Source organism: Nannizzia gypsea, genomic scaffold (genome assembly GCF_000150975.2).
Source record: "Nannizzia gypsea CBS 118893 supercont1.9 genomic scaffold, whole genome shotgun sequence".
NCBI classification, from domain to species: Eukaryota; Fungi; Ascomycota; class Eurotiomycetes; order Onygenales; family Arthrodermataceae; genus Nannizzia; species Nannizzia gypsea.
The window spans coordinates 109,588-135,264 of NW_003345193.1; the positions used below are offsets into that span (position 1 = coordinate 109,588).

Below are 25,677 nucleotides of genomic sequence, written 5' to 3' on the forward strand. Positions count from 1 at the left end.
CTCACTGAACCTTGACAGCTTCGGAGATAGACATCCTCAACCAACGTGGTGCCTTCTTACTCCCTCCTCGTGCCTTGTGCGACGAGCTAGTAGACGCTTACTTCAAATGGGTCGCCCCCGTCGTACCGCTTATCAACCGAAGCAGGTTTATGAGACAGTACCGGGACCCTAAGAACCCGCCTTCACTACTACTCTTGCAGGCTGTTCTATTAGCTGGGTCCAGGGTGTGCACTAATCCACAGCTCATGGACGCGAATGGATCCACCACGCCGGCGGCCATGACCTTTTACAAACGTGCAAAAGCGCTATATGATGCCAACTATGAAGATGACAGAGTTACCATCGTCCAGGCTTTGTTATTAATGGGCTGGTACTGGGAGGGTCCAGAGGGTGCGTATCTGTTGCTTTACCTAAGCTCTATTGATTGGACGCTAATGGTTATCAGACGTAACGAAAAATGTCTTTTTCTGGACAAGAGTTGCAATCATCATTGCTCAGGGATCCGGCATGCATAGAAGGTGATTCGCTCTTGTTTACTTTTTATTTTACTTCCAGTATGTTAACATTTTCCAGTGTGGAAACATCCCAGCTAAGTCGGCCCGACAAACGTCTATGGAAACGTGTATGGTGGACACTCTTCACCCGAGATCGATCTGTGGCAGTAGCTCTGGGGCGTCCAGTAAACATCAACACAGATGACTCGGACGTGGAAATGCTCACGGAGGACGACTTCATTGAAGATGACGCAGATGGGCCGGCAGACTACCCACCTGATTCCACACATGTTCAATTCTTTCTCCAATACGTCAAGTTGTGCGAGATCATGGGCCTGGTTCTCTCACAGCAATATTCAGTGGCTTCCAAGTCACGACGCACCAACGCAATTGATTTAACGCACAGCGATATGGCGCTGGCTGACTGGCTGCAAAACTGCCCCAAGGAAGTCTACTGGGAGCGGTCACGGCATCACTTCTGGTCTGCCCTGTTGCATTCAAACTATTAGTACGCTTTTACCTGCTTACCTACTGCTCTTAAAAAAGATTGAAGTTTTGCTGACATGTGTTTAGTACTACTTTATGTCTATTACATCGAGCCCACATGCCTCCTGCAACTGCTGGCCAGAACGCGGGAAATGATGGAATATCATACCCTTCCCGCACAATCGCCTTCCAAGCCGCAGCCATGATCACGTCAATTACCGAGAGCCTACAAAAACACCAGCAGATTCGCTTTGCCCCTGCTTTCATGTGGGTACACACTTCTTTTATGGGTCAATAAACCCTTTCAGCTAATATATCTTCGTGAACAGTGTTTATAGTTTGTTCTCTGCATTGATTATGCATGTATATCAAATGCGGTCCTCTGTCCCAAGCATAGTCGCCACGAGCCAGGAGAGGATCAACATATGCATGTCAGCACTGAAAGATGTTTCAAAAGTATGGCTTGTTGCCAGAATGGTACATACTCTCTTCGAATCCATACTGGGCAATAAAGCCCTCGAAGAGCGGCTGCAGAAAGCAGCTGGGAAACGCCATCAGAAGACGAGACGACAGCAGCAACAGCCACAGTCACAGCAACCACAAGAGACTGTGAAACGGCCTGATCCACCAAAGAGGAAATTCGACGATATGGACATAAGCATGCCCAACGGTCCTCCTGCAGCTCAGGTCTCGTATGAGCGGTCGAGACCACAGACTCCCGCCGCGACGCCGTCGATGACCCCAAGCCAATTACCAGGAAACATGGCAGGCCCTGCGGCTGGAAATACACAGCAGCAACAACCGCACCAACGCATGCCAACAGATACCTTCATGGGGACTGGCAACGGAGCCCCCGGCACAGGGACAGGCAATACCCGCCCAACCTCCCCCTTCAACCCAGCGCTATCGATCCCCCAATCTCCACCAGACCTATTCCTCGTCACTCGCAACTCTCCCAGCATCTCCCAATCACTATGGGAAAACTTCCAGCCCGACCAACTCTTCCCAGATGGCACCAACATGTCCTTCCCCGGTTTCTCACCGTCCTCCACAAACGTCGACCCACAACTTCAAATGCCCAGTTTAAACAACACGGCCATGCCGATGGGTATGCCGGGCCAAACACATCTTTCACCACGGTCTGCGCATAGCCCGACTCTCATGGCTGGTTTAGGCCGTATGTCACCACAGCACCAGATGGGGCAGGGAGTGCCGATGCAAGGACAATGGCCTATGCAGACGTTCGATCCGAATGTTCCCATGGATGCATCTAGTCAGGATGACAATTGGAGTAACTCTTCTCGGCAGCAGGGGCCGATTCCACCTACCCTTAACGTCGAAGACTGGTACGTCATCCTTGTCTTTTACCTAGTGATATGTTGCTTCGCATCATCATACTAACACTCTCTAGGTTCCAATTCTTCGGCATCAACGGCCTCCCCGATCTGTCTGTTGAGAATCTGTAAATTACCCCCCGTTGCTGGATCACGAATAGGCCTTTCTTTCTCCTTTTCCTTGCCCTGCTGTATACCAGGGACCTCTCTTTCACTCTTTGGAGCATGTCTAAACGGGGAGGAGATGAGGAGTCTTTTCTTCTATCTCCAATCAAATATTATCATCTATTCTGGGGCGCTGCATGCACTTTTTGGGCGGTAGTTAGAGGTTTGAACTAGCGGCTAGTTTAACCGTCTAGCCTGACTACTTAAAATCTGTGGGGTTGTAATTATCTGCTAACTGATCGGATGTTTGCTCTACCACTCGCTGACTAGCTGTATACCGAGTAATTACCCATCTCGCGCTCTCTTACTTGTAATCAATATAATCGAATCTGCGCGTATCTTTGCTCTTTCGAAGCCCCTGTACCTGTCCCATGTAGATTGAGAGCAAGTCATGTGACGACGGCGACGCAAACGCCGGCTTCTAGTGGCCAAAAATACGACAGCAAGAAAGGCGAAGACGACGACGACGACGAACAAGCAAAGTCAAAGCCAGCGTCAAACAAGCGTACACTTAGCTACACCAAGCCGAGGACAGCTTGTGAAGATAGCTGGACCCTCGCCGCGGATCTTGTCTGCCTGTTCTAAAGCCGATTGACCCCTACTGCGGGCTGCTTACCTTGCAGCGGCGGTGTCTCGCCTTGCTCCCCTGGCTAACTAGTCGACTAGTTGCTATCTAGATAGGTGTCCCGTCCCTCTCTACGCCTTTGCTGGACAATGAGCAGCAGCCTCCCGCCGTCAGCCAACTAAATGACGAACTCGGCGTCGAAGACCAACGTATATCACGCTCTATACGGTGCCAGAGGGTCGTAGGGGACATACATTACCACGATTCCTGTTTTCAACTCGCTAGCAAGACGATCGATCGCGCATCATCCGAACTAGGACGGCTTCTTTCTACTCCCCATGCCCAGGCAGCCTTGCAACAAACAGACAGCCCCCGAAAGCCATTAAGGAGCATACTGCAAGGGATACAAAGCGACGCACAGAGAGAGTGAGAGCTGCCACCTATCATATTAGCTGGCTCGGCATCTTAATCTATATGCCCGTCCTGTGTACCGGCTAGGGCAGTGCGATCAGGAATGAGCAACGACACCAATCTCCTCGATGCTTCGAACTCCTGGACCTCGATTTCGGCGCATGGAAATGGTTCTGGCTCCGCTGCTTCCACCGTTCGATCACGTACCCGGCGAGTGATACCTTCGTACGATGGCACGGATGATGATGGACAGATAGCCGATTTCCCGGGTAATACACCACAACGCTCGACTCGTTCGCTGCACACGAATGGCGGAACGTCCACATCTTCCCCTTACTCTTCAAGAGGCGTGTCTCCAATACCGAGTAAGCGACTTCCGCGGACGGGTGGCGGAGGAGCGAGCTTACATGGTAGCCAGAGCCAAAGTACCCTGAGAGGTCGCGGGGTTGGCTTCGGTGGTATGATACGAGAAGACACAAGAGGCAGCGGTAAATCGAATGGGTTTGCCTCTGACTTCCTGGAGTCTCCTTGGTCGTCACTGCAGGGCCTTGCATCGAATATCATCGGGTCTGGAAGTGCTTTGATTAACGGAGAGCCGGGAAAGCCGTTGGGACCAAGGTCGAGATCCGTCGGAGGGAATCTGGCGAGGAATAGACAAACTGGACCTACCTCCTGGGGCCCGCCGCGTTCAATTATCGGGGAGGCTAATCCAGATGCCCAGAGGGAGAGACAGGAGCTCGTTCAAGCCAAAAGGCGGGAAGCTCTGTTGCAGACCAATGGGGACAGTTTTCCTGATATCATGGGCAATTATAAACGAAGAGACTCGGGAGATGGGTTTGAAAGGTCGACTGGAACTTCAACGCCGGCGCAGGAAGAAGGGGATGCATTGGTGTATATCCATCTCGTCCAGTCAAATGATACGCTTACCGGAGTGTCGATTCGTTATGGTTGCGCGCTGGCAGTGTTGAGAAAGTCGAATGGCTTCTGGCCTAGCGATAGCATCCAGTCCAGGAAGACCATTGTTCTGCCCGTTGAGTCGTGCACGCTCAAGGGGCTCCCAATACCCGAAGAAGAAGTGCGGAAACAGGGTGATGACCCAACAGAAGACGATCCAGACCATGATACAAGCTCTCTTGTACCTGATACACATGCCTCTACGTCCTGTGATTTTAGGTATGGAGGCTCACAATCAGATCGTGACAAGGTAGAGAACGAATCTACTAGCGACTCCCCATGGACACACCACAGTTGGGTAAAGCTAGATGGTTTCTCATCGCCCGTCGAGATTGGCCGACTTCCAAGGCGATCTTTGGGATTCTTCCCTCGAGCCCGCAGGAAATCCCAACTGCGTTTAAGTCCCTATAAGGATAACCCCCGGCTATCCTCTTCCGCTCACGATCTATCTGACTTGCATTCCACTCCTTCTCGTAAACAATGGGACTCCACCTCTTCCCCAAGGGTATCGGATGTAAGTCGTGATAGTTCGATAGCTGGCACCAGGCCTCCACGCTATTCGACTTCTCTACAACACAAACGACAACGCAGCATAACTCTATCCGGCCCAGGAGGCGTCGGAACGCTAGAGAACGCCAGATGTCCCGGTCCACCAATCGACAAATTTACCACTTTCGTCAACTCTCATCTGCCAACACTAACGATCAAACCTGCACCCAATGATACAGCGCCAACGTTTGCCTCGCTACAAAACCTGGATCGTATATCTCTCGACTCTGCTGATTCCGCTGTGTTTTCGTCTTCGTCTACCGGGGGCCTAGAGAATGTCGGTGGAGCAATTGAAGGCTGGTTTCGAAAGGTTGCTACTCGAGCAAAGGCAGGGATAAATGAGATACAGCACCAGCAACAGCCTCTTAGCCAACGACTGGCCAATCTAGGCCTTGCGGGGACATCCGGTGATTTAATAGAGCTAAACGATGCATCCGAGCCTGCAAGGGCTTCTCCTTCCCCCTCCCCAGATTTCATGGGCGGATCCAATGGAACCAAAGCGACGTCTAACTCCCTTTCTGACACTCCTGCAGTGCGTAGAAATGCATTTAATAATGACGCATCATCCTATGTTGATCATCGTCAGAAGAAGACAGATTGAACGGATATCAACTATATTATCGGCATTTATTTGGACACCAGGCCCACAACTACTCTTCAGTACCAGTATTTTCTTTTCCTTTGTAAGACGTGAAAGGCATTGTTTTCTTCCCTCGATATCACCAGCCACAACGTACTAGCTGTATCCAGTTGTGTAATAAGGCCCTTTTCATGCTTTTCGTTTGGCGTTTGATTTTAGCATTGTCTGCTGTGTATTCTGGCCTATGTGATAATTTAAGCTAAGAGTAGTATAGACGGCTTGAACTTGAAACAATTGGAGGTTATTTGTTTCGGCTATATCGATAGAAGCATGTGTAAATAATTCCAACTAAATGATCATATCGTAATGACTTCTTTTACTCTCCTCTGCTTGTCAACGATAAGCCGAAGCTGTCTGCCTTTCCAGTCCTCATCACCATTTTCTTCCGTAGGTTTAAATACGCCATTTCGGAGCTGGTTGGTGTATAGTTCATATGATGGATAATCTATGAAAGACCCGTTAGTTTGACACAAATAATATATTCTTACTGAATTTAAATATGCCCTACATCCATTGACAAATTGACTGACTTGGTCTGGTGTCATTCCCTTTCCTTTAGTTGCAAGTAGTGTCTGCTCTTGCTGTTGTCGCCAATAGTATACATTCTGCGTATCTTCGGCATCACTAATGATTCGATATTCAGTATGTGAGAGCTGGACTAAAGCCCCTAGGGGTTTACTTACATGTGTATAAATGCATCAAGTTGGCTAGGTGATGTTAGCTTCGCAATATACCGCTTATTTCGATAACCACGTACCTAGTAAATGCGTCATACTCCTTTAATGAGTCATTAATGGTCAAGACATCTTCCAGCTTGACATAACCAAGCTGTCCGTTATAGCTATCGTCCCTCTGCCGTCTCTTCACGGCATCTTCCCACTCTGCTTTAACCTCTTTGACTGGTCTTGGGCGAAATCCAACGCACCACCCTTCAAATATCACAAGCTTAATCAGCGGCTGTCCCTTCTGTGTATCGTTTACTACTTCCCACGCATCCTCTGGTGTACGGTCTCCCTGGCCATTGAAGGCAGATTTATCATACGAAGGTATTTTTGTAGGCTTATTTCGTCGCAGTGAGTCAAACACCTTGCTTCCAAAAGGTATATCATGAGTGGAGGGCTGACCACGATGTTGTAAAAGGGGGTTAGATAGATGGGCGGCTGCAAGATGTTGTTGGTCGGCGTGCGTTAGGTATATGTCGTCTAATGAGAAGGTAATTGTAGGTAGGTTATACGGGGCCGTAGAAAGTATAGACCGAAGTGTAGAGACCTAGTAGGTGGATGTTAGGAGAATGAAACATGTATCCTGAGCCACCCTATGTCATAACGGAGCCATTGAGGGCTTGAGCAGGTTAATATCAACTATTTAGAAGAAGATAGCTGACCAGGACGGTTTTCCCCGCGCCCTGGATACCGTTCAAGCCGACGAAGAACGGGGGCGAATTGGGGTTGTCTTCATGTTTTCGCTTATGTACCTCCAGCAGCGTAAGCAAGAACGGAATGCAATGCTCTGACTTATCGTCGATGATAGTTGTGTTCATCTTCTGGCTAGCTATCCAAGGTCTTATCAAAACACTTCCATTTGATAAAAAAACATGGGGTAAACAAAGGCAATATGGAGATAACGCAGATAAGGCGAGGTTCAAAAGTGCCGAGGTTAATGTCACGTGATATATCGAGCTGCCGACATTTCAGGGACGAAGATGAAGGTACCGGCCGAATACTTCTGCATAATTATTCTTTGGATTAGCATAAAAACTATCTCTAAGTACAGAGTAGAAAGGGGCCGAACTGAAAACAGGTTATCTTCCAAGGAATTGGTCAGTTGGTTTAAAGTCTACATAGCTGTACTTAATAATATGCTTGACAGCCTAGGTAAGCCTTCTAAGGGATAACCTATCTACCAGAAGTAATTATACTGACATATAGCATCTTCCTCTTAAGTCCAGCTCCTCTCCTACCAACACCTCGCTGTCTCTCCGCGTTATTCAGCATCCATTTCACATGCAAAGCCAGTATCAGGTGACCTCTATGCTGAGTCAGGAATTTACTACCTGCTTATTGGCTGAGGTGACGCCGATGATGCACAAGCTGCGGTACCTAAAAGTAAATAACACTGGGCGCTAATGTCATTTCTTGTACCGCTGCAGCCGAGGTCCAGCAAGTCTCGTGCCGGGGCTTGTCATTGCAGCAACACCGGGCTTCCTTTTATTTCGCGCCTCGTCCGACTCTCCTCTTCTCTTGTTCTTCTTCTGTTCCATCTCCAGACACCTCTTCTCCCTGTATATTATCACTCTAAAGACAGGCCTGATACCTCCCTCCTTACACCCTTACTCCGGCCTTATCATTCATCATGTCCCTTCGTTTCGATAACCAGGTCGTCGTCGTTACTGGCGCTGGCGGCGGACTTGGAAAAGCATATGCCCTGTACTTTGCTTCCAAAGGTGCCGGTGTCGTTGTCAATGACCTCGGTGTATCACATTCTGGAGAGGGCCAGTCATCAAAGGTATGTCTAGTCCAGTTGCTTCTGATACTTGAAGCCTTTGTTTACCGCGGCGGGAGAGCTTTGGTTCTGACACCATTTGGTTATTTCCTATCTAGGCTGCCGATGTTGTTGTCGAAGAGATCAAAGCCGCTGGTGGAAAGGCCGTTGCAAACTACGACAGCGTCGAGTTCGGTGATAAGATCATAGACACCGCCATCAAGACCTTTGGCCGCATCGACATCCTGATCAACAACGCCGGAATTCTCCGCGATGTTAGCTTTAAGAACATGAAGGACCAGGATTGGGATCTGATTGACAAAGTCCACCTTTTTGGAGCATATAAGGTACGGTCCTATAATAGTTTTACAGATATGTGGTGATTATTCGGCGGACACTAACACCTGTGAACAGTGTGCTAGAGCTGCCTGGCCTCACTTTAGAAAACAAAAGTTTGGCCGAGTTATTAACACTACCTCGGCTGCCGGTTTGTTCGGCAGCTTTGGCCAGACCAATTATTCCGGTATGCTCTCTAAACATCTGGCCGTGTTGCAGAAACAAAGATACTAACCAAGGTTTAGCCGCCAAACTTGCCCTTGTTGGTCTTACCGAGACACTGGCAAAGGAGGGGCTCAAATATAACATTCACTCCAACGCCATTGCGCCAATCGGTAAGTCTGATAAAACCAACTAATCGATACTGGTAATAAGAGCTTTATTAACAATGAATAGCTGCCAGTCGCATGACGGAGACTGTGATGCCCCCAGAGCTTTTGGCTAACCTAAAGCCTGAGTTCGTCGTTCCTATCGTTGCATACCTCGTTCACGCCTCTACTACCGAGACTGGTAGCATATTTGAAGCTGGTGCTGGTCACGTTGCTAAGATCCGATGGGAGCGTTCCAAGGGTGCTCTTATGAAGGCCGATGATAGCTTCACCCCTGGCGCACTCCTGAAGAGATGGGAGGATGTCAATGATTTCTCCAAGCCAGCCTACCCAACCGGCCCTGCCGATTATGTTGAATTGATCCAAGAGTCAATGAAACTACCAGCTAACCCCCCTGCAGAGCAGCCAGACTTCACCGGAAAGGTCGCTTTAGTTACTGGAGCTGGAGCTGGGTAAGCCATAGCCCATTGCCAATCATCAAAACGAATTGATTCTAACTAGCATTCTAGCCTTGGCCGATCCTATGCACTCATGTTTGCTAAGTATGGTGCCTCCGTTGTTGTCAACGACCTTATGGACCCTGAGCCAGTTGTTCAGGAAATCAAGAAGGCTGGAGGAAAAGCCGTCGGATCCAAGGCCTCTTGTGAGGATGGACCTGCCATTGTCAAGACTGCAATTGACAACTTTGGCCGCATTGATATTGTTATTAACAATGCTGGTAACTTGCGCGACAAAGCGTTCACCAACATGGATGACAAGCTCTGGACTTCTGTCGTGAATGTCCACCTCCGAGGTACCTACAGTGTCACCAAGGCCGCCTGGCCTTACTTTTTGAAACAAAAGTTTGGTCGTGTTGTCAACACCACTTCTACCAGTGGTATATATGGAAACTTTGGCCAAGCCAACTATGCATCTGCTGTAAGTGGTACCAAATCATCTTCCCTGAGCCCGGAATAAATGCTGATGGTCTCACAGAAACTCGGAATTCTCGGTTTCTCCCGCACCCTAGCTCTTGAGGGTGCCAAGTACAACATTCGTGTTAACACTATTGCCCCTAATGCTGGTACTGACATGACTAGAACCATTATGCCTGAGGAGCTTGTCCAGGCATTAAATCCCAACCAAGTTGCTCCTCTAGTTATCCTTCTTTGCTCCGAGCTCCTCCCTGAGCCGGCCACCAAGGGTCTCTATGAGTGTGGCAGTGGGTGGACTGGTAAGACCAGATGGCAGCGTTCCGGAGGTCACGGTTTCCCCGTCGATGTTGACCTCACCGTCGAAGAGGTTGCCAAAACCTGGCCCAAGATTATCGACTTCGATGATGGCCGTGCTGACCACCCCGACGACACTCTTGCCGGTACTGAGAGCATCATGGCCAACATTAACAACAAGGTCGGTGAAGCTAAGAAGGAGGAGGCCCCCAAGGGTGGTGACCAGAGCATTTTGGACAACATTTCCAAGGCCAAGGAAATGAAGGCAGAGGGAACCTCCTTTGACTACGCTGATAAAGATGTCATCCTCTACAGTCTCAGTTTGGGAGCAAAGAGGACTCAGCTGCCATTTGTGTATGAGAACCACGACGAGTTCCAGGCTCTGCCTACCTATGGTGTTATTCCATGGTTCAACACTGCTGTCCCCTGGAACCTGGGTGACATTGTTGCCAACTTCTCGCCTATGATGCTCCTTCATGGTGAACAGTACCTTGAGATTAGGAAGTACCCAATTCCAACTGAGGCAAAAACCATCACCTACCCTAAGCTCATCGATGTCATTGACAAAGGTAACGCCGCTATTGTTGTCATGGGTTACACCACCAAGAACGCAAAAACTGGCGAGGATCTCTTCTACAACGAGTCTACCATGTTCATCCGTGGGAGCGGTGGGTTCGGCGGCTCAAACAAGTCTGCTGCCTCCCGCCCAGCTGCTGCCACTGCTGCCTACAAGCCACCACAGCGCAAGGCCGACGCCGTTGCCGAAGAGAAGACCGGGGAAGACCAGGCCGCCCTCTACCGCCTCAACGGTGACCGCAACCCTCTTCACATTGACCCTGACTTCAGCAAGATGGGCGGTTTTAAGACTCCTATCCTCCACGGCCTCTGCTCCCTAGGTATCTCTGGCAAGCATATCTATGAGAAGTTTGGCGCCTTCAAGAACCTCAAGGTTCGCTTTGCAGGTGTTGTCCTTCCAGGCCAGACCCTCAGAACAGAGATGTGGAAAGAAGGTAACGTCGTGGTCTTCCAGACCACCGTTGTCGAGACTGGCAAGCCCGCTATCGCCGGTGCTGGTGTTGAGCTTGTCTCCAACGGAAAGGGCAAGTTGTAAATATCTGCTAAAGGGAACTCAGTATGAATAACGTATCTGTCCCTTTTTACTCTTTTTCTCCGTCTCATCTTGGTGGAAAGGTTATCTATCCGGTTGTTTATGATCGCTGTTTCATGAAGCTCCTTTTTTATTAGTTAGTTGCAATAGTTATCTATGATTTGATAACTAAGTCACGACGAGAATCAGTGACTAGGTGTATTTTATCTTATGCCGTGCTTTTCGAAATCTAGGAGATATAATTTATTCAAACCTGCTCGCCGTCCTTTTAGTGTAATACCTGTGATAGGGGGTTGTCGTGGTTTCGGTATGCGGCTCGCCCTGGCGGCTGATGGCAAGACAAGCACTGCGTCATTATTGACCCAAGAGACGACCAGGGTTCTTAACGAAAAAAGTACGTTCAAGACAACACCACGTTGAACTTCCCCTGAGGGACTAGTATTAAAGGCCTGCCTCTCGCCCCTCCGGTCTTATCTTCATGTTGAGCTGCCCTCTCGCCTGTCGCCTCTTTCATATTCTCATTCTCGATGCTCTATCCAGGGAATGAGGCAGAAGATCGCCTATCATGGTCCTCTCTCTACTGAGCAACAAGACAACTCGCAACAGTAAACGAACACCAGCATCGCTATCATCCTCAGCCTCCTCTACGACCGCATCCTCGTCCTCGAAATCTATAAGGGCAGCTACCTCGGGCACTTCCACGTCTGTCCAGCTATCCCCTACTGCCTCATCTACTCTCGCAGAAGCGCTACGCAGCAACCCGTTTGCTGCAAGCCCACGGCCCAACTGCACCACCACCACAGCCACCACCGCACCAGCGACTGAGATATTGACTACTTCGACTGATATAGAAGATGAGAAGCATCGAGAGCTACGAGAACTTAATGATGCCCTGAATGTGCTGGCTAGGCTATTCCCTGACGTACAGCCGGAAGTTTTCAGAGAATTGCTGACCAGGTTCGATGGCAAGAGCAGGCTGGAAGTTAGTGTTGAGCAGCTGCTGAGATACCGATCAGAATGGGTCAAGGGACGGTGGAACGTTTCCGCTGCTCCTGAGGGGGCTGATATCTCTCCTGCCACTGGGAATGACCCTGAAGCCAGAGACAAGCTGGTTCCCAGGGAGGAGCTGTTCCGGAGTGGTCAATATAAAGACGCTGTCAGGGCCGCTCTGGCTGCAGAATTTCGATCCCTGAGTAGAAGTGCAATCAATGCCGTCCTTGCAGAAGGAAACTTCTCATATACTCGCGCGCGGCCAACGCTTTTGGATCTATCTCGGAAATCATGGCGCGTTGCACTGGGGAATATGTTTTCCTTCAAGAAGAAGAAGGCACCACATAAAGATGATCCACCACCGTATCTGGTTTGGCAGAGACGTTCTACTGACGAACCCGAACCCGTCCTGAAAGGGACTGGGTGCGCGGAGCTGGACGAAGAGATTTACAATACGTATATACTTCCTCTGTTGAATCGAAACCGGGAGACACAGATAGAGCAAGACTCTAAGAAAGCCAAGGACCTGAACGAACTTGAAGCAAAGGCAGTTGATGCGCTTTACGAATGTGATTGTTGTCTCTCCGATGTTACTTTTGAACAGATATCAACATGCTCTGAGTCCAGCCATATTATTTGCTTCAGTTGCATACAACGCACCCTTCAAGAAGCACTCTTTGGCCAAGGATGGGATAAGTCTATCAATCCTGGAAAATCGACTCTATTGTGTATAGCCCCGTTTGCGAACGGGACATGCCAAGGAGCGCTGGATGCCGAGCTTGTTAAGAGAGCAATCTTACAAGAGAGATCTGGAATGGAAATATACCGGAAATTTGAGGCTCGGCTTGCCTCTGAATCTCTCGCCAAATCGAGCTTGAAACTGATACACTGTCCATTCTGCTCATATGCAGAGGTAGATCCCGTTTTCCACCCATCGGTCAAGGGGATTACTTGGCAATTCCGTAAAGCCAGCCTCGCTACGAGTGTATTAGTGTTCATCCTGCTTCTTGACATTGTTCAGTTTTTTCTGCTCCCTCTACTCCTTCTTCTCTGCATTTCACCCTCTACCTTAAGGACCACATTCCGCAGATCTTTGCAGAACGTGTGCCTGAGGAGACGGTCACCACGCTTCAAATGTGGAAACCCATTATGCTCCAGAGCGAGCTGTATGCGTTGCCATAAGGTATGGAATGATCCCCATACATGTCATGAACCGTTACTCCAGTCCCTGAGAACAACGGTGGAAGCAGCTCGCACGGCGGCTATCAAACGTACTTGTCCATGCTGCGGACTGTCCTTCGTCAAATCTTCCGGATGCAACAAATTGACTTGCGTGTGCGGCTATTCCATGTGTTACATATGCCGCAAGGCACTTGGACCAAAAAGTCGACAGCGGCCAAATGGCGGTGGCATTCGACTCATGGATGGTACAGCAGATGCGGAGTCAGACAACGATGAGGTTGGTGAGGAGGCAGAAGGCTACAAACATTTTTGTGAGCACTTCCGAATACTTCCGGGCGCCAGCTGCACAGAGTGCAATAAATGTGACCTCTACCAAACAGAAGACGAGGAAGCGGTGGCCCAGCGTGCGGGGGAAAAGGCTCAACAGGAGTGGAGGATTCGGCAAGGGATGGAAGATAGTCTCGAAGATACTCCTGTGACAGGTGCTGCAGGAACTAGTGCCAAGGGGAATTCTCCAGGAGTCAATCCTAATGGAATGGCCCGTGTCTATGACTGGGATTTACAGTTTGATGTCACTAACGGGTCTAAGAAATTCGGATGGAAGTTTTGGACCAGGGATCTCTGGCAAAATCAGCGGTGGAAGATTGAACTTCAGCTTCTTATTGATAATGCCGTCGATACCCTTATTGTTGTAGACGCCATGTGACAGCATGTCTTGCAACTTTTCTACACTTTATCTTATTACGATACGGACCGTATACGAATTTCTTTTCGTTTTCTTTGTTTGTTTGTTTCGCCAGACTCGCGCTCGCATCAGGAGGATATATCTGGTGTTTGGGGCTCTAGCGGCACTTGATGCATTTGACACATATCGGGTTTCCATGGGCGACATGGCAGGTTAAAGGTGCTAATAATGGAGGAAGGCGGGGAGTGACCGGGAAGGATAAGAGGTAATTGGGATTTGCATGGCGTGACTCTTTGCCTCTTCTGAGAGTGTCATGTTTTTGATCATCATTGTTTTATAGCTGGCTTTAACTCTGCTATTATTACTGCCAGCTGAAGGCGAGAGGCATTCGAGATTGGATATCGAGCTTCTCATTGTTTTTTGCTAACTGATTACTTTGCTGTTTTCCCCTTTCCTTCTTAGGTGTGGTTATTATATTCTGTTTAATATTTCAAATTGATCAACTTGTTAGTGCTTAGGATAAATCCTTTATTTTAGAACGTGCCTCATCACTAAATACTCCTTGTACTGATGGATCTCAACTGGGTATCAAATCAATATCAAATCAATATCAGTGATATCAACTTCCATCTAGGTTTCGGAACAACTATCACGTGACCGTTTATTTCGACCTCACGACCAAGTCGCGAGCTGGAAGAACAAAGCTGGCCGCAGCTCAAGCGCAGGCAACAGTAACTTACTGCTTATTGATTCTACACTTTGTTGACCAGGTCCCTTGAGTGGGGAGCTTGGATAGATAGGCGGTAGGTTTCTAACGGCCCCTGAGACCGCTTGCTGAGAAAGATCGCAAAACGAAGCTGCCTAAGAGCCACGTCAACAGCTTACCTGTTCTCCGAAACATATCCAACCTACCATCGACGCCTACGATATAAGATTGCTAGCCAATTGTTTTGTATACCGATTTTAACCACCTTGCCTTAACAAAGATGGCCAGCGGCAGCGGAGGACCTAGGACAGATAGTCCGTTTATCATAGAGCATGACGAGGACTCAGTCTTGGACCATGAATTGGTTGATGATGGTAAATGCTTATCCAAAGTCAACTCTTGATATATATTAGTTCTAACAGCTATCTTATAGCTATTGAAGCTGATGACCCGCTCGGTTCGACGACTGACCGTACGCCATTAACTGGAAACATTTCGTCTTCAGCTTCCGGAGGAGCCTCGCGAAACCCCGTATCCAGCTCATACCTCACATCATCCATACCCGGAGAGGACCGCCGCGCACCACAGAATACAATTGACGAGTCTGTCTGGGATACTCTCTCGAGAGATCTCCTAGCAGTATGGGAGAAGATGAGACAAGTCCTTTGGCCACAATATTTACTAGGTGGCATGATGATGCGTGGAGGAGGGGGTAGTGGAGGATCCGCGGAACGAGGTGAGGCAACAGGCTTTGGCAGTGAGAGCCTAGGGGCCCTCCGCGGACTCGTGGGCAGATTACCGGATGCAGATGTTGTTTTACAGGGGGGAATGAGTGAAGGACTTAGAAACTGGGATCTTTGGTATGTCTCCTTGGACTTGATATGGCTTCCATGTTACCTTCAACTGACGTGCGGTGTTCCGTTAGGGGGCCATTGATTTTCTGCCTTTTGCTAAGTATGTTCCTTTCAATGGGCAAGGGTGAGCAGTCAAGTCTTGTCTTTTCGGGGGTGTTTTGCATCGTGTGGATTGGTGAAGCCGTTGTCACTCTGCAGATCAAGCTGCTCGGCGGGAACATGTAAGTTTCGTTTCATTTTTCCTCCTTCCACTTGCATCATGCTGAGCTGCACTGTCTACTGTCTACTATCCGATTAACGCCGACACGCCCGACTAACACCGAGCTTTTAGTTCATTCTTTCAATCCGTGTGTCTCATCGGCTATACGCTCTTCCCGCTGGTTATTGCTGCGCTACTGAGCGCTCTTAATATTCCTACTATAGCCCGCATTCCCGTTTACCTCGTTCTAGTGGCCTGGTCCCTCGCAGCGGGAGTAAGCATTTTGGGTGGCTCGGGGGTAGTCAAGAACCGGGTGGTCCTTGCCGTCTACCCGCTATTAGTATTTTACATGGGAATCGGCTGCTTATGCTTTATCAGTTAATGAGGGTATCAAAGCAGGTAAGATTTTGTATACACCGTGTATGCTGTGACACTTGGTTGAGGAGGCGTTCTCGAAGAGATCAGGATCTCAGCTTGCCTCGAAACTGCCACAGATATAATGACCGGGACTGCTTTCGCCCTTTGTTCTCGTTTAATTTCCATCTTTGTTCTCCACATTTCGACTGAGCTGTACTATACGTCATATACCTTGTCCTCTTTCTGCTACGTAATGAATACATTATTATCTACGGAGCACACGGTTCTTTGTGGTTAAGCAATCGCTAGCGCTATGGGGCATATCCTTCAGCTACATTTTACATTCCGACCCTAGTTAGACGGGCTAGCCGGGCATTAGATTTGGTTATTTCCTCTAGCTTGAACTGATTTAATCTTCAAGAAGCCAGCGTCACAAGCCGTAGCCAATATGCACATGTCCTTCTCCATTCTTCACTTTACGTCATATTTTTTGTGCAATGAAGTGGGAAAGGTGTGACAGCATATATTATCTGCATAGTTTCACCGGAATGCTTAGTTGTACGGGGCAGCAATCGAGGTCGACTCTCTTCGCCACTCCCGTCAGGAGCAGGCTGAACAGTCGGAGTCAACAGCTTACGGGAATTTACGGGAGCCCGGCTCATCTATGGAGTATTTATCAATCTATTAATCCTCCAGTATTCCGCACGGACTGGGTAACCACGTAGCTCAGGGATGTCTCTCGGGTAGCAAACTAGACGAAAAGGTTGAGTAGCTATTTATGTCAAGCTGCAGTGAAGGTACTACGTACAGTTGCATCCAAGTTGCTCCACGATGCAACTGTCTGGGAATATTGTTTAGATGCGCTAAAATGCTCGGATGCTCTTACAGACAAGAAAAAAAAGAACGAAAGAATAGCCCAGGTACCCCTGTTCCACGCTAGTTACCTTACTTTGCTGAGTACTCCGTACTGCTGTGTTGTCTGGCCAAAAAGTTACTCTGAATATCTGCTTCTGGTATTTCGTATATGAAGGCAGCTACAACGATAAAGCCGCAGAGAGAGCTGTAACTAGTGAGAGAGCTATATTTATGGCGGTACCCGCTAAGCTAGGAAACAAGGGTATTCCGACAACTTGATAGGGGACTAATTCCTGGGGGATCATAGCACAAAACGTAGTGTGGAACTGGAAGGGTTAAAACATAAACAAGGGCATGCGAGCAATCCGGCGAATTCGGATGTGAAGGCTGTTGAAACACGCTCGTTATTTAAGAGTACAGCCAGATTGTCTCGATTGGTCCGTAATTTGCATAGTTAGTGGCGTACGGGATCTGCGGCAACGATCCTGCGGTAGGACAGAGATGGCTTCGGATGCAGCTCAACTGCCAGCGAATTTCTGTAATGTTAGATGCTGCGTATACCAACATTCAACATACATATATGCAGTAGGAAGAGGCTGAAGGACTGCGCCATGTGGTATAGACTGCAGCTTCAACCAACATCTTCTTAAGAGTGAAATGCAATGCTCGATCAAGCCGCGAAGATGCCATATTACTCCGAAGATATTAGCAGTCATTTAATATAACAGCTAAAGTAACTAACGCCACGATGTTTTGCTTCGCTCATCGCTCTGCAGGCCGACTTTGCTGGCCAGGAGTGCGTTGGCCTATAGGGGGTCAGTACAGAGCAACCACAAAGCTTGAAGGCGCAGAAAAGGTTTTCACCTGAGACAGGGAGTCCCACGCAAAAAGATGCTACTTCCAACCAGCAGTAGCCAGGCACTCAAGTCCGTGGGCGTATACATGGCCACGACGAGGCTGGATGTTGCCCATCGTTAGGTGTTATTTGCTGTCGTTGGTTGTTGATGTTGTTGTTGATGTTTTGTTAGTTTTGAGGAAAAGGAGCCGATTACATAATCTTATCGGCTTGTCGGCGACTTTGACCTCAACTTGTTTCTTCACGGTTTCTGCAGCAAAAGGACCAAGCCGGACAGTTATCGAGCCAAGGGGAAACGTCGCTTAAACCGAGATCCTCATGCGTATGATGCATGGCAAGCAACAGGGAGAGTCCGGGCCCACTGGGAGAGCGTCCGGAAACAAGACGGCGGCAGCTTTAACCTCCGTTACAAGGTCTCGATTTTCATCCACACTAAAGAGCTACGATTGGCGGCTGAGAGCCAGGCAGACGGAAAACAAGGATGCCTAGCCCATGTTTATTGGCACAACCTGCATTTCAGCCTTTCTGGCTGCAGCATGATGGTTGACATCTCGGGGATGTCAAAACAGAAACACGGCGTTGACTACTCCGTACATACCAAGGAGTGATAATGTCCGCTCGTATTGTGCCATGGCATACCCCCCCTTGGATCACACCAAAGGAAGTGTTATGATCGCAGAAGTCTGCAGAGTACGGGAGCTTGGCCACCATGGCTGCTTACCTGGAGCATAAGAGTCATTTGAGAGGCATCTTCCTCCCATGGACACTTATGCGGGCCCAGGTTTGAGGGCTTCCTTTTCTTTTTTTTTTTTTTTTTTGGGGGCAAACCCCAATGCATCCGTCAGGCTTCTCCATTGTCTCTTCAGCTTTACTTTGTGAAATAATTCTGGTTCCACCAGGTCTCTTTTCTCAGCAATACGCTGGACTACGATAAGATTTGCCGCCCTAGTGATTGAGAAAGTAGCTTGCTTTAGGACAACAACTCTTCTCTACTGTGTACCATGCATGAAGCTCCACCCTTCTGCTTGGATCCCGTTCGGTCAAATATTCCTTTTGCTTGAGACAGGCAGCCAAAATGTTTCTGACTCGTTTCTATTCCGTATACAGATCTGGGTAATGGGGCGGAAAACGTGGCTGTCCGTGGGATCACCATAGCTCCGCGGATGCACATTAGCCTCTGACTTCCCTGCTACTTGGTATCAGTATGGTCTTGTCTAATAATAGGATCCGCAGTCCCGTGGAATGTTTTAAATACCTTCCTCCTTGAGGCCCCATCTAAGAGATCGATATATAACGGGGATCACCCACAGTTGTCCTTTTGTCTTTTTGGCTTCTTCCAATGTCATTAAAGAAGGAGCAGCATTTTGTGAACGTGCTTGACTTCCTTCTTTAAGTCTGACAATGAATTCTCTCAGTTCAATACCCATTCCCTCTCTAAAACAGATTGGCTTGGCTACTCTCTACATTGGAAGTGCACTGGCATGGCCTGAACCTCATGGGGCCCCTTCAAGAAATGTCCCCAGGGATGATTTCCCAATGTTCAATCCTCTTCCTAGCACCGATCTCAATACTCGTCTCATTCGATGCGAATACCCATCCATGAAGGGTTGGGTTTACTCCTATAAGAAGAATGGTGACTGGCTAAGATATGCTGGATCGAACCCGGGGGATATCACTGAATATAACATTGACACAGACAATGATAAATATGTCCCTCAAGGAATTACACGGAAGGTAAGTTGCAACGGCTACTCCAAAGGAAAATGGAAAAAGGAAAGCTAAAATGTTATGATTTAGTACCACTTAGAAGTAACGGACGAGTCGGTGAACATGGACGGAATGGTTTTTGATAAAGCTAAGGTGTTCAATAAGCAATATCCAGGACCATGGATTCGTGAGTGATTCAATGAGATATTGAAATACTGTCTGCTTTTGGTACTATACTGACAATTAGTCTAGAGGCATGTTGGGGGGATGATCTTGGTAAGGCCAGCCTCATGTTAAACACGGCTAACTATCAGCCTTGCTAACAGTGGGCATCAGAAATTACTGTCACCAATAAGTTGAAACATAACGGAACCGCTGTTCACTGGCATGGAATTCGGATGATGGAAAACATGTTTAACGATGGTGTACCTGGAGTGACTCAATGCCCCATCCCACCAGGCTCCTCAATGACTTACAGATTCAAGGCTAGCCAGTACGGGTCCACCTGGTATCATAGCCATTATTCTCTACAATACGCGGATGGTCTGTTCGGGCCAATGACAATCCATGGGCCCTCGTCAGCGAGTTATGATAAAGCTGTTGATCCACTATTGATGACAGACCATCTTCATGACAGCGCATTTGAGGACTTTCACAAGGAGCTGGAAGGAAAGCCACCAGCAATGGATAGCATAATTTTAAACGGAAAGGGTAAATTTCACCAAGAATATTGGCTCCAATGTGAAGTTTACCGATTGCTAATAGTTAAATAGGTGATTACGATCAAACTGGTGATTTGGAGAAAAAATATCGTACCGTTCTCAAACCTGTTTGTGCCAATTCTTCAAATTGCAATAATTGGAACACGCTAACACTTTGAAAAGGGCAAAAAGTACCTTCTAAGATTGATCAATACGTCTGTTGCCACAACGTTCGTCTTTTCTATCGATGGCCACAAATTCCAAGTTGTTGGGTCAGACTTCGTTCCAATTGAGCCTTATGAAGCTGATCATATTGCGGTTGGAATTGGTAGGTGACCTTTCATTTTATATACACACAGATATCAACATGGCTAAGTATTTCCGTATAGGCCAACGTTACCACATTATTTTGGAAGGTCTCTCCAAAGAAGAGGCCAAGAAAAACGGAAGATATTGGATGAGAACGACCCCGACAAAGGGATGTTCAAAGTTCGCTGAGGGAAGAGGTACCGACGACAGAACAGGCGTTATTTACTACGACAGGGACGATGGTATTTCCCCAAACACTGAGCGTGGAGCTTTCTCCTTGGACTGCCGTGATGAACCACTGGAAAACTTGGTACCCAAAGTGAAATGGACTGTCCCTGACCCAGGCCTTGACGTGGCTGGTGCCTTCGAGAAATCTGCCGATGTACAACTTGGTAAATGGCGAAGGCCTGGATACCCTGAAACAAATAGCCTCGTCTCTAACTGGGAGTTTGGTCCCGTCCCAATGTGGATTAACTACTCCGAGCCTATTATCAAGAACCTTGATAAGGAGGAGTTCCCTTCAACGTGGGTAGTATACCCGGCAGAAGACCATCTCATAAATAAATGGGTTTACCTTGTTATTACAGGGAAGAAATTAGACCCCATTAGCACCCAAGTTGCTGTTGCCCATCCGGTAAGACACTAGGCGATCACCATGTTCCCTACCTTTATGGCTAACACTTGTGATGTAGATCCACCTCCATGGCCATGACTTTGTGCTTCTACAGCAATCTACGGAGCCTTGGGATCCTACAAATGTCAATCTCAAACTGAACAACCCTCCACGCCGAGATGTTACTCTTCTACCTGCTGGCGGATTTATCGTCATTGCTTTTAAACCGGACAATCCAGGTTCATGGCTACTACATTGCCACATCGCATGGCATGTGTCCGCCGGGCTGGCTCTCCAGGTACTCGAACGCAAAGAGGACTTGAAGGCCTTGACATTGAATAACCCCGATTTTGAGTTTATGAAAGAAAACTGCCAAAGATGGGATGCATGGCACTCCGATAAAAGCAACTATTGGGATCCAAATGCTCACTTCCAGGACGATTCGGGCGTTTAATCAACGGACTGACGAACGACCAGTTGCATTCTTACTGCATATATACTCTTTGCCTGGGCCGGACCTTGGCTCTATTACTGTTCTCTTCGATTATAGACCACTTACTTAAGTATGCCTTTCCGGCATACCTTTAATATTCGTTGCATGACGAGCACAGATCCCCTCAATGCATATATCGCCGCTCTTGTATATAATAGTTGTGAAATATTATCTCAGATCTTCCATATAAGTAATGGTCCCTTTAACAGAGTATGCGAATGCATTACTAACTAAAATGCTCAATTGTAGGTGGGAAGAGTGTAATTATAAAAGTATTAGGCTACAGCAGATCATTGCCCCTCCACCATCGGCAGTTTAAAGACACTTTGCTATCCTTATTCTGTTCCTAGTATATTACTTTGTACAAGTTAGAATGATAGTTAGAACCCCAAGAGTAAAAGTGGTAAAGATAGCAATTAGAATATCGAAGCAAGGGTCCCAATCGGATCTCCAAACAACATGGGGAACCCTAGTAGCCCCATGGTGACACTTCCCAAGACCTGTGCTAGTCCCACCAGGAGTTTGGTTCCCTTACCTTTTTTCTTTTTGCCATTAACAGAAGCTCCCCCATAGGCGGATGCCGCCTCAAGTTCTTGGATCTTCATCTCCAAGACTTGCCGTTCCTCGTCTCGGAGAAGATGGCCGTTTGCGCGGAGCTTGTTCACAATCTCTTCATATTTCATATCATCGTTAATCTGTTGGGCTTTGAACTTAAGCTCCAAATACTCCTCGTGCTTTTTCTTATCCCGTTCAAGTTGTCGTTTCATCCCCTCAATCTCATTTGTGAGACGTCGTTTTTCATTACGTCGTTCATATTGTAGAGAGTCCCGGGCCCGTTGGGCTTCATCTCGAAGACGTTCATAGTTCTCTTTTGCCTCTTGGAGGGCCGCATGGTATTCAGTGTCACGAGCAGCAAGTGCTTCTTCCATGTCCTTTTGAACTTTGGCAATGTCCTGCGTGTATTTCTCCTCGAGTCTCTTCATTTCTTCGTTAACCGTATGGCCAGCAGCAGTGTCAATGAGGTTCTTATTCTCGTCTACCAATTCTTCCTGGATTTTGAGGAGTATGGGGTTGCGCTCAACAATGCTCATGATGATAGCCAGAGCAGAAGATCTTGTGTCTTCAAACTTAGCCATAGTTGATCCTCTTCTGATCATTGGCTCCCAAAAGTCAGGGTCTGAACGGAGGGACTCCTGGTTTTCAAGAGCCTTGGAAAGCTCTCCTGACTTTTCTGCAGTACCCCAGCCGGTGGTGGTGAAAACGACATTGCGTAGAGGGCTTTCACCACAAAGCTGTCGGAACATCTTCAAATTCCGCAGAGTAGAGCCATACATGCGGCGGTCAGTGATTGACTGCATGTAGATTATGCCTGTGAGCATAACATGCGGAGGATTGCGGTATGTATAATCAAGCCAGTTGGCAATCTCCTTTAGAACTTCCGTCTCACTGCGAAATGTGTCGTTGAACCCAGGGGTGTCGATCAACGTAACATCGTACTCATCCATAGACAGCGTATGAGCAGAGACAGCTGCAGTGCCTAAAGATTGGCATTAGAACGCCTGTTAGCAATGGCCAGTAGCCAGATGATTGATCGCTGTTTCAACTGGAAGCTTACAAGACTTGAACGTATGGCCAATATGGACTTCATCAGAATCGGTAGCTGTCTGTATAAAGGTGCTCTTCCCTGAGCCAGTCACCCCCATCACTGCGATAAAGACCTTCTGGCGTTCCTTCATGGCTGGTGGTATGGACATGTATGTGGTTTTTGATACTCTTTGCATAGGCAAGCAACAAGATCGATATTGCCCGGTTCCGCTGCCAAATTCCCCTGACCGGGAAAGATGACTGACTTATTTTCTATATATCAGCAATCATAAGCCTACCTGACAAGCCTACCTTTGCCTTTGCCCATGCGTCATACGAACAGTGCAGACAGCCTGCCTTGGCTGCAGCGAGGCTAAGATAAGAGATCTCCCCTCGCGAGGCTGTGAGCTTGCTGTGCTGTGTCTATCAACCATATTCATTCGTTTTTGCGGTACCGAGTAGGCCTGAACTAACCCGCACGGTGCTGATTCGGTTAATATGAAGCGAGACGAAGCGAGGGCGTGAGGGGTCGACTTCGCCCGGCCTGAGGGTCATATGCATGAGAGATGTCGTCGGTGTGTACTTCTTAGCTACGCCCTGGCTTTGATTTGCAGCGAGGCGCGGGCAGGCAGCTGCAGTGCAAGAGAAAGCTGAGAAAGGAATGGGATTTAGCGTTCGTTAAGGGGCTCTGAAAGGTTCCCTTTGACTGGTTAATGAGTTATCCGACCCCTTAAATGAGCTAGCAAATGCTTAATTAGTTAACTAGGGGTTGCCTATAGTATGGGCGCTATAGATACGAGTTCAGAGGAGAGCAAAAACAAGGTAGCCAGCCATAACAAAAGTGCGAAAATGAGGAGTAGCTAAGAAGACACATAATACACGAATATATGAGCGATATATCATCTTGTAGCCCTCAGCAGAACCACGGCTTTGGCCCAGACACGGGCAATATGGTAGTTTTCACAGTCATCGTTGCCAAAGGCGAGAAGGGCAGGGTGTATACGACTCTACCCTCGAGCATCTTAGCTTACTATCTCATCATCGTCCAGCCCCTGAGAAGGATGGGCCTCCATTGACTGGGAAGAAACTTTGAACTGTTCCAGCTTCAAAGACGGAAGGTTCTGACTCTTCATATATGTCCGTTGCGTCCAAAGTCTGGATGACAGCTCACCAGCATCTGTGAAGATGTCTCGTAGTTTATTAAGACGAGTTGTTTCCTGATCACTGGGGATCTTCCGAAAGAGGTATTTTGCTGTCCCGTATGAAGATGTTGCAAAGTAATCACTGCACCGTTGGACCCGGGAATGCATCTTTTGGCTGCTAGCTTTTCTTTCTCACTAAGAACACCTCCTTCTGGCGGATTGTATACTCGAAGTAACTGCGAACGCCAGATATGAGCTTCTCGTTCATCGACTATTGGGATACAATATTAGCAGCTTTACAGAGAATTGGGAGAGGAAGTGGGATTCCTTACGATTTATCAGCTCTCCATAGATCCTGTTTAGGGTCTCATTCACAAGAGGAGTTCCGTCAACTGAACAATCTTGGTCATCCAAACCAGTGCTCTGGCCAAGGAAATAGAAGGGATCATCGAAGATCTGAGTGTAGACATCATGAGCTATCAGGGCGTTTACCAGGATCGAAGGTAGTCTGCGTTCCATTTTCCCGGTTCGTAGCGTTGCCGGGATACTTCCATTCTCACTAAGCGTCACCACCTTGCTTAAATTGCATAGAAACTCGTCCTTTTCTTCCTCACTCATTTTCAATGCTTGCAGGGTGCTTATGGAGTCCAAAGCATACTCCTTACTCCAGTCCCGGAGTTGGCGTTGGAATAAAGCGAGGTCATCCCGGATATCTCTGTCAGGCTGGGAAGCCCATTTTCCCTGGCCGATTTCTCCAAATGCCCTCTCCTGCGTGCGGCGGATTAAACCATTGAGCTCACGTATTTTCCCACGGAGATGGAAGTTTTCATCTTTTGTGAATGCGTTTCCTTCCTGAAGCTCCGTAATGACTTGGCGCTGGCGTCCAATTTCTGACCGTAATTGATGAATCTCCTGTTCCATCGCCTGCTCGCGAGACTTGTTCGAGCGTCGAGACGAAAACCACGCGCCCCCCATCGAGGAGGGCTCGGCCTCGCAGCAAACGTGGGTGACTCTAATGCCACGGTCATAAGGGTGTCCATCTGGGATTCCGTGTGGTTGCGGCCTATCGGTTGGAACACCTCCGCGTCTATCTGGGTCCGTTGGCTCCCCATTGTGCGGCTGGTCATCGGCCTTTGGGGGAGGTTTCGGAGCAGGTTCGGGCTCAGGTTGCACTTTGCCATTCTCCTGCTGGCGAGGTTTTATCTCTACTATTGTTGGGTCATTGAGTCTACCCCCCGAGGACCCTGGCCGGCCTGCTTGGGGTTCAGTCATGCCTGGTTCTTTTGATGATTTTGCAGCCATGCGCTATACAGAACCATTAGCATTTGAAGCATCCAGCATCAAGCATCAAGCATTATTACGAGTGTCGGAAAGAAAACTATGA

The 25,677-nt window shown here is 48.2% G+C and overlaps 10 protein-coding genes across 10 annotated transcripts; 6 read left to right on the forward strand and 4 right to left on the reverse strand.

Moving 5' to 3' along the window:
- Positions 1-149: 149 nt before the first annotated feature.
- MGYG_08274 (cutinase transcription factor 1 alpha) lies at positions 150-2,446 on the forward strand (the record flags this gene model as incomplete). The annotated part of the gene is made up of 6 exons (XM_003169322.1): positions 150-390; positions 446-518; positions 574-1,002; positions 1,068-1,247; positions 1,310-2,326; positions 2,392-2,446. 6 exons carry the CDS (start codon positions 150-152, stop codon positions 2,444-2,446), a joined length of 1,995 nt encoding a protein of 664 aa, XP_003169370.1.
- Positions 2,447-3,558: 1,112 nt separating this feature from the next.
- On the forward strand, positions 3,559-5,559 carry MGYG_08275 (hypothetical protein; the record flags this gene model as incomplete). The annotated part of the gene is made up of 1 exon (XM_003169323.1): positions 3,559-5,559. The coding sequence occupies one exon, from the start codon at positions 3,559-3,561 to the stop codon at positions 5,557-5,559; it is 2,001 nt and encodes a 666-aa protein (XP_003169371.1).
- Positions 5,560-5,894: 335 nt separating this feature from the next.
- Positions 5,895-7,138, reverse strand: MGYG_08276 (hypothetical protein; the record flags this gene model as incomplete). The annotated part of the gene is made up of 4 exons (XM_003169324.1): positions 5,895-6,043; positions 6,107-6,222; positions 6,356-6,867; positions 6,983-7,138. 4 exons carry the CDS (start codon positions 7,136-7,138, stop codon positions 5,895-5,897), a joined length of 933 nt encoding a protein of 310 aa, XP_003169372.1.
- An 812-nt stretch (positions 7,139-7,950) lies between these two features.
- MGYG_08277 (peroxisomal hydratase-dehydrogenase-epimerase) lies at positions 7,951-11,063 on the forward strand (the record flags this gene model as incomplete). Its single annotated transcript, XM_003169325.1, has 7 exons — positions 7,951-8,103; positions 8,199-8,426; positions 8,494-8,602; positions 8,661-8,750; positions 8,812-9,196; positions 9,254-9,662; positions 9,720-11,063. The coding sequence occupies 7 exons, from the start codon at positions 7,951-7,953 to the stop codon at positions 11,061-11,063; spliced, it is 2,718 nt and encodes a 905-aa protein (XP_003169373.1).
- Positions 11,064-11,625: 562 nt separating this feature from the next.
- On the forward strand, positions 11,626-13,938 carry MGYG_08278 (TRIAD3 protein; the record flags this gene model as incomplete). The annotated part of the gene is made up of 1 exon (XM_003169326.1): positions 11,626-13,938. The coding sequence occupies one exon, from the start codon at positions 11,626-11,628 to the stop codon at positions 13,936-13,938; it is 2,313 nt and encodes a 770-aa protein (XP_003169374.1).
- A 965-nt stretch (positions 13,939-14,903) lies between these two features.
- On the forward strand, positions 14,904-16,058 carry MGYG_08279 (YIP4; the record flags this gene model as incomplete). The annotated part of the gene is made up of 4 exons (XM_003169327.1): positions 14,904-14,997; positions 15,057-15,483; positions 15,549-15,698; positions 15,809-16,058. 4 exons carry the CDS (start codon positions 14,904-14,906, stop codon positions 16,056-16,058), a joined length of 921 nt encoding a protein of 306 aa, XP_003169375.1.
- Positions 16,059-16,709: 651 nt separating this feature from the next.
- On the reverse strand, positions 16,710-17,501 carry MGYG_08280 (hypothetical protein; the record flags this gene model as incomplete). Its single annotated transcript, XM_003169328.1, has 4 exons — positions 16,710-16,784; positions 16,842-16,874; positions 17,355-17,410; positions 17,465-17,501. The coding sequence occupies 4 exons, from the start codon at positions 17,499-17,501 to the stop codon at positions 16,710-16,712; spliced, it is 201 nt and encodes a 66-aa protein (XP_003169376.1).
- A 1,644-nt stretch (positions 17,502-19,145) lies between these two features.
- MGYG_08281 (laccase) lies at positions 19,146-21,528 on the forward strand (the record flags this gene model as incomplete). Its single annotated transcript, XM_003169329.1, has 8 exons — positions 19,146-19,478; positions 19,542-19,638; positions 19,704-19,727; positions 19,788-20,162; positions 20,225-20,280; positions 20,336-20,480; positions 20,542-21,095; positions 21,154-21,528. The coding sequence occupies 8 exons, from the start codon at positions 19,146-19,148 to the stop codon at positions 21,526-21,528; spliced, it is 1,959 nt and encodes a 652-aa protein (XP_003169377.1).
- Positions 21,529-21,983: 455 nt separating this feature from the next.
- On the reverse strand, positions 21,984-23,303 carry MGYG_08282 (hypothetical protein; the record flags this gene model as incomplete). The annotated part of the gene is made up of 2 exons (XM_003169330.1): positions 21,984-23,104; positions 23,183-23,303. 2 exons carry the CDS (start codon positions 23,301-23,303, stop codon positions 21,984-21,986), a joined length of 1,242 nt encoding a protein of 413 aa, XP_003169378.1.
- Positions 23,304-24,050: 747 nt separating this feature from the next.
- On the reverse strand, positions 24,051-25,595 carry MGYG_08283 (hypothetical protein; the record flags this gene model as incomplete). The annotated part of the gene is made up of 4 exons (XM_003169331.1): positions 24,051-24,158; positions 24,183-24,278; positions 24,323-24,564; positions 24,626-25,595. The coding sequence occupies 4 exons, from the start codon at positions 25,593-25,595 to the stop codon at positions 24,051-24,053; spliced, it is 1,416 nt and encodes a 471-aa protein (XP_003169379.1).
- Between the last annotated feature and the right edge of the window lie 82 nt (positions 25,596-25,677).